Genomic DNA, 13,392 nt, shown 5'->3' with positions numbered 1-13,392 from the left:
CACCAATATTTTCTCAGACACAATGGCTCTCTTTTTCACAGTGTTGTACATGTTGCTTTCTAAGGAGGAGAAGTGTGGCATAACTTCCCATTTGTAGTCTGAAGCTTGCTTACAGACACCTTGTCGAATGATGATGGAACCAGAAGACAGTGTGCTTTCTCAGCCTGGCTTCAAAAAATCATTTTTAAAGTTTGAAAAGCAGCTTACTGCGAAGCGTTAAAAAAAAGATCTGAAAGGCAAATCTGCTTCTTGACATACTTACTTACTTTACTTAGGCGATCCCTCGTTGGCCGAGTAGGATAGTCTTCCAGGATCAGTGTTCTGGTGGGTTCATAGGTGACTGTGGAGCCCCATTCTTGATCTGCATGTTCTTCCAGGAGGAAGGTGGTCCCGGTCGGGGTTGGCTTGACGCGCCTTCCTCTTGGCACGTTTCTCTTTTTTGCCCTCCATTCGTGCCTCTTCAAATTCTGCAGCACTGCTGGTCACAGCTGACCTCCAGCTGGAGCACTCACAGGCCAGGACTTCCCAGTTCTGTGTCTATGCCACAGTTTTTAAGGTTGGCTTTGAGCCCATCTTTAAATCTCTTTTCCTGTCCACCAACATTTCATTTTCCGTTCTTGAGTTTGGAATAGAGCAATTGCTTTGGGAGACACGATTGGGCATCCGGACAACGTGGCCGGTCCAGCGGAGTTGATGGCGGAGGACCATTGCTTCAATGCTGGTGGTCTTTGCTTCTTCCAGCACACTGACATTTGTCCGCCTGTCTTCCCAAGAGATTTGCAGGATTTTCCGGAGGCAGCGCTGATGGAATCGTTCCAGGAGTTGCATGTGACGTCTGTAGACAGTCCACGTCTCACAGGCATATTTTCTTTTCCGGCAAGCTTTTGATGGGTGAACAACCTGGGCTATGTCTGTCCTCGCTGCCTATTGTTATTGTTGTGGTTATTTTTAAAGCTAACTGTACTGTTTTAATCTGTTTCTGTAAACTACTCCGAGCCAAATTGGGGGTAGCGGTATACAAGTTAAATAAATAAATAAATATAACAGGGTTGCGAGGACAACAGCTTTATAAACAAGCACCTTGGTATTCCTATGGATGTCCTGGTCCTCAAACACTCTCTGCTTCATTCGGAAAAATGCTGCACTCGCAGAGCTCAGGCGGTGTTGTGTGTCGGTGTCAATGTTGACTTTGGTGGAGAGGTGGCTGCCAAGGTAGCGGAAATGGTCAAAATTTTCTTGACATAGTTTAATGAAGGCTCCCAACATGTTTTAGCTGCCAGTTGAAGAGTTCTTTGTAGAGATATTTTCTTAATCATTAGCCTGGTCAGTTGTCTGTTATTGTTTTATTTCCTGGATTTATTGCATTTCCTGAGTTTGTAATATTTATGTTGCTTTCTCACCTATCTGCAACTTATGGTGACCTTCTTATAGAGCGTCCTTGGTAAGATTTAGTAAGGGAAGCTTGTCATTGCGTTCCTCTAAAGCTGAGAGTGGCTTGCCAAGGGAATCCAATAGGTTTCCATGGGTGAGAGGACAATGAAAGCTTGGACTTTCAGAGTCCTTGTCCAGCATTCAAAGCTGTCCTTTTCTTAGTAAGATTTGCTCAAAGGGGATTCTATGAAACTGAGTGTGACTGGGCCAAGATCACCCTGTAGTTTTCCATAGCCAAGTGGGGTTTCACATACTGATCTTTGAAAGTACTAGCCGAACAAGCAAAACACTACACCACACTGGCTCTTTATTTTACTTATAGGACTGTAAAGTTACATTGGGATTATTTGACTAAAAAGCAGAAAAGAAGTATTCAAAAGCAAGCAAGCAAGCAAGCAAACAAATTATAAACGAAGGAAACTACATGAAAATATGTTGTGCCTTTACACACACACATTTAGGAATAAAAGGCATTATAACCTTGGTCTCCCCTCCTCATGCGGGCATGAAAGACAAGATGTCTTTTCGTCCTCTTTCCCATCCCTCTTATTTTCCAACTTAACACTCATCGCCCTGAAAACTTCCAAGTCTAAGCATTCCTGGAAAGGGATTCCAAGCAGAATGCCATAAGAAGAAGAAAAAAGTATTAGAAAAATGGTAAACAAAACCGCCCAATTAAGTAAAAAAGATGCCTACATCTTAAGAAAAAAACATATATAGCATCATTCAATGAGTTCTTGATCACGGAGGAAAGAAAGTGAGGCAGGAGAACCATTGGTGCTGAAAGGAGCCACAGCAAGGTCTTAGTCTGGTCTGACCAGTTCAACAGGTTGTGAGTGAGATTGAGATCAGATTTTTCAGTACGAAAGAGCAGCAAAAGCTATTTTCTCCCTAGTGCTCCAGATTTCTTCCTGGTCTCACTGCTGATTGCAAAAGTAGGCTTTCTATGCAAATCAAAAAGAATTTATCCCAAAGGCATAATGCAAAACCATTATATGGACTGGGAATTCACCTTAAGCAATAAGCATCAGAGATTAGAAAGAGTAAAACAAAGGCTATTTGGAAGTATCTTGAATGTAAACATTAATGTTCAACATATTGCAAAACCAAGAAACCCTTCCTCGTGGATCTACCCTATATTTCTATGTCTATGTATACATAATTCAGATACTCTGAAAATCAAAGCTGAAAAGCTCAACCAATACACATCGACCTCTACGTTATGGGCGCAGATGGCTTCCACAATAATCAAACATATATAACCAATATACGTGTTTAAAGTTGCTTTGTATGCTTTATGGTGATTTTAAATGACTATTTCATTTTTAAAACATACAGATATTTATTGTTAGTTACCCTGAGATTTTGAGATATTCCACAAGGTGTTCCTAGGAACTGGCATGGGACTAATGGATTTGTCAAATGGAAGTTAATATCAGCCAAGCTCTCAAGCCTAGAGCCTATAAAATTATGTGTATTTGTATTAAGCAAAAAGAGTATTTACTGAACATATGGAGAGTTTTTCTTCCACATCTTTGAAAAAGGAAATGAAGCCCCTGTAATTCCAGGATTATCAGAATTGTGATGGAACTGTAGATTCTTAGAACAGCAATGAAATACTTTCAAAGGCCTCCAGTATGCTGATGACAACGTTATCTATGCACATTCAGAAGACTTACAAGCCACTCTAAATGCCTTCGAAGAAGTATACAAGCAGCTCGGCCTGTCATTAAACACTGAGAAAACCAAAGTGCTCTTCCAGCAGTCACCAGACAATCCATCTCCAATGCCAGAAATATAGCTTAATGGTGTAACATTAGAAAATGTTGACCATTTCCGCTATCTTGGCAGCCACCTCTCCACAAAAGTTAACATTGACACTGAAATTCAACACCGCCTGAGCTCTGTGTGTGCAGCTTTTTTCTGAATGAAGCTGAGAGTGTTTGAGAACTGGGACGTCCAAAGGGATACCAAAGTGCTTCTTTATAAAGCTATTGTCCTCCCAACCCTGCTATACACTTGTGAGACGTGGACAGTCTACAGACATCACATGCAACTCCTGGAATGATTCCATCAGCGCTGCCTCCGGAAAATCCTGTAAATCTCTTGGGAAGACAGTGGACAAATGTCAGCATCCTGGAAGAAGCAAAGACCACCAGCATTGAAGTGATGGTCCTCCGCCATCAACTCCGCTGGACTGGCCACATTGTCTGGATGCCCGACCACCGTCCCCCAAAGCAGTTGCTCTACTCCGAACTCAAGAATGGAAAATGGAATGTTGGAGGATAGGAAAAGAGATTTAAAGATAGGCTCAAAGCCAACCTTAAAAACTCTGGCATAGACACTGAGAACTGGGAAGCCCTGGCCCTTGAGTGCTCCAGCTGGAGGTCAGCTGTGACCAGCAGTGCTGTAGAATTTGAAGAGATACGAATGGAAGGCGAAAGAGATAAATGTGCCAAAAGGAAGGTGCGTCAAGCCAACCACGACTGGGATCACCTCCCACCTGGAAACCAATGCCCTCACTGTGGGAGAAGATGCAGATCAAGAATAGGGCTCCACAGTCACCAACGGACCCACCGACAGAACACCGACCTTGGAGGACCATCATCCTTGGACTACGAGGGATCGCCTAAGTACTTTCAAAGGCTCTTGGTTTTCCATGTTGACATCCCTATAATCGCAGATGTTATCAGCAACAACAACAACGATCACTTGAAAATTAGCTAACATTGTTGCTGTGTTATCAATATGTGTCTGATTTATGGCTACTCTAAAACGAAAGTTTGCTCGGCAAGATTTATTCAGAATGGATTTGCCATCATCTTCCCATGAGGCTGAAAGAGTGTGACTTGCTCAAGGTCAACTGATGAATTTTCTTGGTCAAGTGGAGAATTAAATTCTGGTCCAACAGTCAAACCACTATACTATGTTGGCTCTATAGGTAACATTAAGTGAAATGAAAGCCATTATAAGCATGTAAGAAGATGTTTTGTCGAAGGCTTTCATGGCTGGAATCACTAGGTTCTTGTGGGTTTTTTCGGGCTATAGGGCCATGTTCTAGAGGCATTTCTCCTGACGTTTCGCCTGCATCTATGGCAAGCATCCTCAGAGGTAGTGAGGTCACTACCTTTGAGGATGCTTGCCGTAGATGCAGGCGAAACATCAGGAGAAAATGCCTCTAGAACATGGCCATATAGCCCAAAAATCCCCACAAGAACCTCATGTAAGAAGAGGTTGTCCTATAATGATTACTGCACATTTGAAAGAAAATTACTCAAAAGGATGAGAAGAAGACAGACTCTGAACATACAGGGGTCGGATTTAGCTTGTGGGATGTCATCTGAAGTGCCCATGCTTACATAAATTTGAGAGGTATTTTTAGCCACTATCTTAGTGCACACCTATATAGAAGGTGGAAAAATTAAAGCTAGCAATTTACTATGCAAAATGAGAAAATGCTACGATGTGGGAAAAGAGACATTTTGCAACACCGGGTGCTAATTGCAATGCAATTAAAAACGCCTGAATGTTAAATAGTCTGTGATTTTGATGGGAGCAAGGGTATTCCCACACAATCAGCAATAAGTGTTTTGAAATCAGCAATTTTGTACAAATGTGTGTTTTTTTTTAAACAGGGTGAAATCACAACAGGCACCATTGGACACAAGAGGCACTTTGGTGAATGAAAAATACCCAGAAATCAAAATACATTTTCTGCATATATCCTCAGTGTCTTGAATCAGGGAGGTCCAGGCCTTTATCCCCAGATGTGGGGAGTAGTGCTTACACTTAATATCAGCCATTTTGCCTCTTTTGTCCAAGATCTTTGACTATCCCTACTCACTTTTGCTGGGAAATCAGAAACTGGGATGTTAGGCACAGTGGTTTCTGTGGCTATGGTCAAATATTCCTATGAAAAACTGTATAATATTCTAGTATAAAAATGCTTTACTGTATTCCTTGAGAAATCTGGATTGTTTTATTATGCTGCTTTTCAAACAGTTTGATAAAAACCACTCTGTTGAATTCCTCTCTCTACTTACTATAGCAAGTAATTAACTATACAGCTCAAACCATGGACTAAGGCCATGGTAATTTGGTGCCAGAGGCAGGATATCCATTTTGGTGCCTCAAATGTTAGCCCTGTTTCTGGGTATATTCAATGCACTGATTCCAAAAATGGCACAAATTTCCCCCTTATTTTTGAGATACAGAACATATGTCATATACCAGTCTTCATCTGCTTGCCCATAGAAAACCATGATAACTATATAGTAATATATAATACTAATATTGTGTAGTGCTAATATTATAATATATTGTATACATATATAATATTGATAATATTATAATGTAATACAATAACATACTAATAATTATACAATATAATAATTATATATATTTATATTACATGTGATATTACTGATAATATTACAGTATAGTGGTATAGTACAATATAGTAATATATAATACTAATATTGTGCTCTGCTAATAATATAATATAATATATTATATACACATATAATATTGATAATATTATAATATAATACAATACAATACAATACTAATAATAATACAACAGAATAATTTTATATTTCATATTACGTGTAATATTACTAATAATATTACAACATGGTGGTATAGTACAATATAGTAATATATAATACTAATGTTATGCTATGTTAATAATATCATATATTGTATATACATATAACTTGTAAGCTACTCTGAGTCCCCTTTGGGGTGAGAAAGACAACATATAAATATCGTAAATAAATAAATAAATAAATAAGAAACAAGAACCGATGTGGTCTATCCAATGCAATTTTCTAAATCAGAGCTCCAAATAACTCCAGGAACAGGCCTAAAAACCAAGAAACCAAGGAATTTTTTTGGTGGGCTCTGTAATTAACACTGAGCACAACCCTCTGAAGTGTATTCCTCAAAACAAGTTCAACTGAAGTAAAGAAGATGGACATATGAGAACATCTGAGTAGACTGCAGATTCTATAGGTCCCATGTTTCATGCTGCTACCTTTAAATGTACACAAAAGGGATTGTCCCACCTTGCTTCACACTAGGACCAGGCCCCTAGCCAGGATTTTGATTCGGGGGGGAGGAGGGGCTGAGTTTGATTGTGGGGGGCTGTGTTTGATTCCGGGGGTGGGGAGTCAGGATCTACCCTAGCAAACCTTCTGTATCACTATCCCAATACCCCCATGCATATGGGATATATTGAGCATGGTGATCAGATTATGATATGGATAAATATAACAGTTTAAATAATGTACCAGTAAGGCCTTTTCGCGGACCACCATGAGAATTTCAGGGGGGGGGAGGGCTGAAGCCCCTCAAGGCCCCCCCTCCCCCCCCCCCCCCCCCCCCCCCCGGCTACGGGCCTGACTAGGACGATTTAGGGTAGTAGCATTGGGGCTAATATTGCAAGTTCAGTGCTTTGGTTGAACCCTCTTTTGAGCAGAGGAATAACTTAGCAAGCCTTAGAACTTCATCCTTTGTCAAAGTGGATCATAATAACCTTTAACCCATTTTGATTTAATTGAGGAACAAAAGAAACTGTTTTATAGCTTCTCGGGCCTCTAGGTCATCAATCCTGGTACTGTCAAGATAAGACTTTTTAGGCTTCAGGCAGAACTCTCCTCTGCCTATCTAGGGATGCGGCACACTGGACTTGGGACCTTCTGCTTGTCAAGCACGGGCTTTCCCACCTGACTTATACAGACACATTCAGAAGTCCTTTGGCTCACTTCATGCAGGTACACACATGCACAGACTTACCCTGCCAACTTTGTGCTCGGCCGTTGTACAGGCATCGATGAATGTCTGAGCAATGACACTCAGGTTGGCATCCACATTGTCAGAGACACGCACATCGAAGATGAACTGTGGGTTCTTGAGCGTGTTCACCCAGAAACGCAGCAACAGACTGGGGAGAGCAAAAGGGGAGAAATCCTTTAAAATTGGGTGATTGAAACTCTCCCTCCATCTGCCAGGAATCATTATCTGCCAGTACAATTTCCTATGTTTTTTAAAAAATATTTGAACACACTCATACATATAGTAGTGTATATATCCAGATGTTGTTAAGACTGCTGCCCCCTGCTTTCATCCCTTCTTTCTCATTCCCTCATATCTTTTCCCCTTTGCTTTCTCTTCCTTTCTTCCCCTCTTCTTTTCACCCTCTCCATCCTTTCTCAATTTCCTTTTTTCTCTCCTTCCTTCCTTCCTTCCTTCCTTCCTTCCTTCCTTCCTTCCTTCCTTCCTTCCTTCCTCTCTCCTTTCTCCAGCTCTGAGAGAGCCTACCTCACGAGGTCTCCATGGCAACATGGCACTTTTTGACGCTCTTTCCTTTCTCCCTCCATTTCCTCTGTATGCATGTCACCTTCTTTCCACGTGACATCTCAGAGAGCCATTTCACCTAGCAACAGCCAATCTACAACTTCATCACACTAGAGAATGAATCCAGGTTAAACCCCGTTTCTGCCTCCTGCAGAATTCTGGGGTTTGTAGTTTAGTAAGGCTGTTAAAGGCTCCTCCCTAAACTACAAACCCCAGAATTCTGCAGGAGACAGAAACTGGATTTAAAGTGGATTCATTCTCTAATGTGATGAGGTCCCTAGTGACATCACAGACGGTCACTATTGTCAGGATTTATTGAGGCATTATTTGTATTATGTGTATGAGTTTTAAATATAATTCTTGTGTAACAAATATGGATGCCACTGAGAATGGAAATGCTGTGCTGAAATGTTTATGTTGAGGCTGTGATTAAGTGACCTTAAGATAAGCTCTCTTCTGCTGAGAACTTCTAGGGAGTTGCCGCTTGGAGCAAGGAAGATTAACAGCTGCAAAGTTCTGTTTTGACTTTCAGTTTTCCTGTCTCTTCCTGTATGTCGCTCGCTGTAGATGGACGTGTTTTTCTGTGCTTAGTAAACTGAGTTTACTTTTATAACCAAAGTCTTCAGAGTCCTTGATTTACAGAGCTGTGTCTGGTGGATCTAGCATTGCTTCTGTCAAGTTGCACCTAAGCTTGACAACTTCCCCTAGCAACTGCTCTCTCTCCCCCTGCCGTCACATGCACGGTTGGTGGGGATGAGGGAGAGAGTCTTCTCAGTGGTGGCCCCCCGGCTCTGGAACTCCCTCCCTAGGGAGATTAGACAGGCTCCCATCTTGTCCTCTTTTCGTAGTCAACTAAAAACCTGGATGTTCCTGTGTGCCTTTGACTAAGCATCTCACCAGTAACTTTCATGCCCCTACTTGAAGTTCTGCACTTTACACCGGCCCGCATTTTACACTGGCATACGTCCTACCTCAACATGTGCTTGACAGTATTTCCTGTCCAGTTTACTATTTTGTTGCACTTTCCTGCGCCCCTATAAAAATGTATTGCACTCATTGAATTTGTACCTCAGCTATGGTTCTTTCAGCCATATTGTTTTTATATTGCTTTCAATTGTGTTGTTATTTGTTTTATCTGATGTTTTAATTGGTTAAAGTGTTTTACATGTGTGTTTTAATTGTCATCTTGGGCGTGTCCCTTGTAAGCCGCCCCAAGTCCCCTAGGGGAGATGGTTGGCGGGGTATAAAAATAAAGTTGTTGTTATTATTATTATTATTATTATTATTATTATTATTAGCAACAGCCTTTGTCATATAAACAGACAGACATATTTTGACTATGTATATATGCTGTGTGTATGCTTGTATACAAATACAGATACATACATATATGCATATATACTTGTACACATGAACAATACACGTAGAGAAAATACAAAAAAGACTAAAGAAACTACATACAAACAAATTACACGAAAAAACGAAGTAACTAGCTATGGCTACACACAACAAAAATAAAAAGGGAAAAATACAGATAACTTCCAAACCATCAAACCTCTTCTAGGCTATGATCTATTTGCATTTCTATATCAAATGTAACTTTCTTAGCCCTTGAAACCTAATAGTGATAAATCCCCCCAACGGTGCCTGCCATTTCCCAAGTTTCAACTCACTGCTGTTGCTGTTCATTCCTGGCTCAGTCCGCCTTGCACATCCTACCTGTTGGTTTTCCAGATATGCAGTGTCTCTGGCTCACTGACCCCGTGTTGCACCGCCAGCTCATCCAACAAATCAAACAGATACTTGACAGCAATTGGCACTGGCCGGTTAACGCTCAGCACAGCCTGGAAAGCATCGTCCACAAATTTTTGTAGTGTTCCCTTTGGAGGATGAATGGGAGAAAAGGGGGTTAAGAATCCATGAGGTCTCTAGGAAGTACAAGTTTCAGTGGCAATGCATCCCTCCTATGGATATTAACATGGACCTCCTTCAAGTAATCTCTTCTGTATAGACAACCAATAATTTGCACCCCAAAGCTTATCTTCAAAGACTTTCTGTGTGTATGTGTTCTTCTATGACACAACTTTAAACTAATTAAACATGTACTACCGAGTTCACATCACGGTAAAGAAACATTTAGGGCCAGCTGCACCCGTACCTTGAGAAGTCGGATCTGGCCACGGTGGTCCACGCTCTTGTTACATCCCGATTAGATTACTGCAACGCACTCTACGTGGGGTTGCCTTTGAAGACTGCTCGGAAACTCCAACTAGTCCAGCGGGAGGCAGCCAGACTGCTCACCGGGGCGTCATACAGGGAACATACCACTCCCCTGTTGTGTCAGCTCCACTGGCTGCAGATCCAGTTCCGAGCACAATTCAAAGTGCTGGTTTTGACCTACAAAACCCTACACGGTTCCGGCCCAGTGTATCTGTCCGAACGGATCTCCCTCTACGTCCCACTCCGGAATCTAAGATCTTCTGGGGAGGCCCTGCTCTCGACCCCTCCTCTATCACAAGTGAGATTGGCGGGGATGAGGAGCAGGGCCTTCTCGGTGGTGACCCCCCCACCTGTGGAATTCACTCCCTGGGGAAATTAGATCTGCAACATCGCTCCTTTTCTTTAGGAAAAAACTAAAAACATGGATCTGGGACCAGGCATTCGGACAATCGGGCAGATAAAGAAAGAACTTTGATGATGACTAGGAAATGATGAATGGATTAGATCTAACAATCGGGCAGATAAAGAAAGAACTTTGACGATGACTAGGAAATGATTAATGGATTAGATCTATGGAACTCTGAAAGACAAAACGCTGATCACGAGAATGGTTTTATATGATGTTTTCTATGATGTGTTATGTACTGGTTGTTTGATTGTTTTAACTGCGATTATTGCTTTTAACTATGGTTTTGTATATTATGTGTAATTTGTATAGGCATCGAATTGTGCCTTTTTTTTTTTGTAAGCCACCCTGAGTCCTCCTTCGGGGGTTGAGAAGAGCGGGGTAAAAGCACCCGAAATAAATAAATAAATAAATAAATAAATAAATAAATAAAATTTTGGAACAAATGGTAAAAAAATGTGAATTGATTTGCCTAATTTTCAGTTCAGTGACCTGTAAGCTTCCTCTCTAATGGCCACAGGCTGAAGCGAGTTCAACTCAAACAAGTTTTAACCTGCTATACTGTTGATGGGGTACAGACAAGACAAACAATGCATGCCAAGGAGTGAAATTTATCTTGGGAGCAGTCAATACCCTACTTGAGCCCTTTTCAATTCTCTCAGAACAAGCTCCTAATCTGTAGTGCATTTAGTTTAAGGATGCACTGGGGCGTATTGCAAATATGTCCGTCTACAAGAATAGGCCTAAGGCTGGTATGTAAACACAGACAGACCTCAGTGGAACAAAGCTTCTAACAAAGTAACTCCCTTTTACAAATTCTTTATATGCCACACCAGCATCCATTTTTTTCTCAGCCTTTGTCTTCAACATGGAAGGTTTTTAGTAGCATCAGCATTGAGAGGATGGTAAAGGAGAGTTATTAGAGAAACAATAACCTTTTAGAGTTAGCTTGCAGTAGCAAGTCTGTAGTAAGCAGTGCAATCAATCTTAAAACAGGAAAAAGTGGAATTTTTCCAGTGCTTGCCAGGCCCAACGGGCAGCGTGAGGCAGGCAAGGGGATTAGGCCTGGCAAGCGACGAGGGGCTTTGCGCGAGGCCAGGCCAGGCCATGCGGGCCAGATAAATGCCCTCGGCGGGCCACATGTGGCCCACGGTTTATAGTTTGAGGACCCCTGCTTTAGAGTAATAGATAGGCATTATGATAAAGGCAGTATGTTTGGTTGTTTCCTTAATGACCCCGATATAGATTTGGCATTTTACAGCAATTTCACACTCTATCAATATTTTCACGGTGGTATTTACCATAATCCCCAAGATACTTTCCCATCAGTTCAAAAATCAACAAAGTATACATGAAGTTAAGTTTTTTCTGGCATAATATGTACTTCTTTATAATTGCCTTCTTTGTAATTTTAATGTTAGTTCTCCCACTCTTCAGAGAGCCTATTAGTGTTTGTTGCTGTTCTGTGTGTTATTTGGATATCATTAGCTAATTTGCCCACCTTTCTGTTTATCCATAACTCCAGATAATTAATAATCATGTTTAAAAGCATTATCAGCAATATAGATCCTTAAATGGCCCTGCGTTTATATCTGTCCGTTGCAAGAACTGTCCATTTTTTCATTAGCTCTGTATTTTATTTGATTATGGGATATCTCATCTCAACCCATGACTGCTCTGCTTGCCATGTCTTCAACAGGAGATTTTGTCAAAATTATTTTGAAAGGCAAAGTAAGACAATATATCCTCGGGTTTGTTTACAAGAGTTCCAAGTTAATTCAATTTCTGGGTCTTGAACATTTCCTCCTTTGTGCAAGCTGAAAACACACCCTGAATGCAATCAACGTGGTTCTGGAGCTAAGCAAGGCAATGGTGGACTGATTATAATGGATGAGATGCATTCCAGGGAAGTTGGTTTGTTATTACTGATACTGAAAGGTATGTGTCTAAAAAACTTATATTACTGTGGAATGGAGATATGTGTGAACGGGGATAGCTCTGTCCCTACCTTCATGGAAAGCAGGCGAGTGAGGTAGATTTCTGGGATTGCCTTGGCCCGCTCTCGGAGGCTGCTGCGCCGGTCTTGTTGCTGCTTTGTGGGCTCAGGTTCTTCAGAGGGTTTCACCAGGTGCCAGAGGCGCACCCCGCCCTCCTCGCCATCCTCTAGCATTGGTGTATCTGCAAAGAAGACAATCCAGATTGAGCATTCCTTATCTGAAATGCTTGGGATCAGAAGTATTTTAGATGTGTATTGTCGAAGGCTTTCATGGCTGGAATCACTGGGTTGTTGTAGATTTTTTTCGGGCTATATGGCCATGGTCTAGAGCAGGCATCCCCAAACTGTGGCCCTCCAACTGTTTGGGCCTCCAACTCCCAGAAGCCCTAACGAGCTTGTTCAATTGTCAGGAATTCTGGGAGTTGAAGGCCCAAACAGCTGGAGGGCCACAGTTTGGGGATGCCTAGTCTAGAGGCAGAAGAGAATGCCTCTAGACCATGGCCATATAGCCCGAAAAAACCTACAACAACCCAGTATTTTAGATGTGTTTCTTTTTTCTGTGTTAGAGATATTTTGGAGAGGAAACTAAAGTTTAAACACAAAAGTCATTTCAGTTTCCTAAACACCTTCCAGACATATCCTGGATCTAACAAATGAAATAATACACTGAACAACCGAAAAGCAAAGGTGTCACTATCTCAACTATCCATGTGAACAATTTTGGATTTTGGAATTACGGATAAGAATTCCAACCTGTAGGACCTGTAAGAACATGAAGATGGGCCACCACAATCCTTATTAGGAAGCCTTGAGGACCAATCCCTCTTACTGTGTGCCATTGAAACTGCTGATAAATTCTGGCCAAGGGCAGCAGCAAACAAAAATGTGAAGGAAAAGGTGAGACCTGTTCAAAGGAGTATTTAGAGCCCCAGAGCGCCTTTCACACGCATAAAATCATAGAGTTGGAAGAGACCTCGTGGGC

The 13,392-nt window shown here is 41.5% G+C and overlaps 1 protein-coding gene across 3 annotated transcripts in view; it reads right to left on the bottom strand.

Annotated features, from left to right (window-relative positions):
• Positions 1 to 13,392, bottom strand: part of PLXNB3 (plexin B3) — a 147,550-nt gene that overhangs the window by 9,937 nt on the left and 124,221 nt on the right. For all 3 annotated transcript variants that reach the window (XM_060763154.2, XM_060763153.2, XM_060763152.2), the window contains exons 29-31: positions 12,423 to 12,592; positions 9,508 to 9,668; positions 7,228 to 7,375 (exon numbers count right to left, since the gene is read on the bottom strand). In XM_060763154.2, coding sequence (XP_060619137.2) covers positions 7,228 to 7,375; positions 9,508 to 9,668; positions 12,423 to 12,592 — 479 coding nt within the window. The remainder of the gene's footprint in view (positions 1 to 7,227; positions 7,376 to 9,507; positions 9,669 to 12,422; positions 12,593 to 13,392) is intronic.

The sequence above is a fragment of the Anolis sagrei genome, chromosome 2 (genome assembly GCF_037176765.1).
Source record: "Anolis sagrei isolate rAnoSag1 chromosome 2, rAnoSag1.mat, whole genome shotgun sequence".
NCBI lineage: Eukaryota > Metazoa > Chordata > Lepidosauria > Squamata > Dactyloidae > Anolis > Anolis sagrei.
The sequence above is the reverse complement of the archived record's forward strand: the minus strand, read 5'-3'. Positions and strand labels throughout refer to the sequence as shown.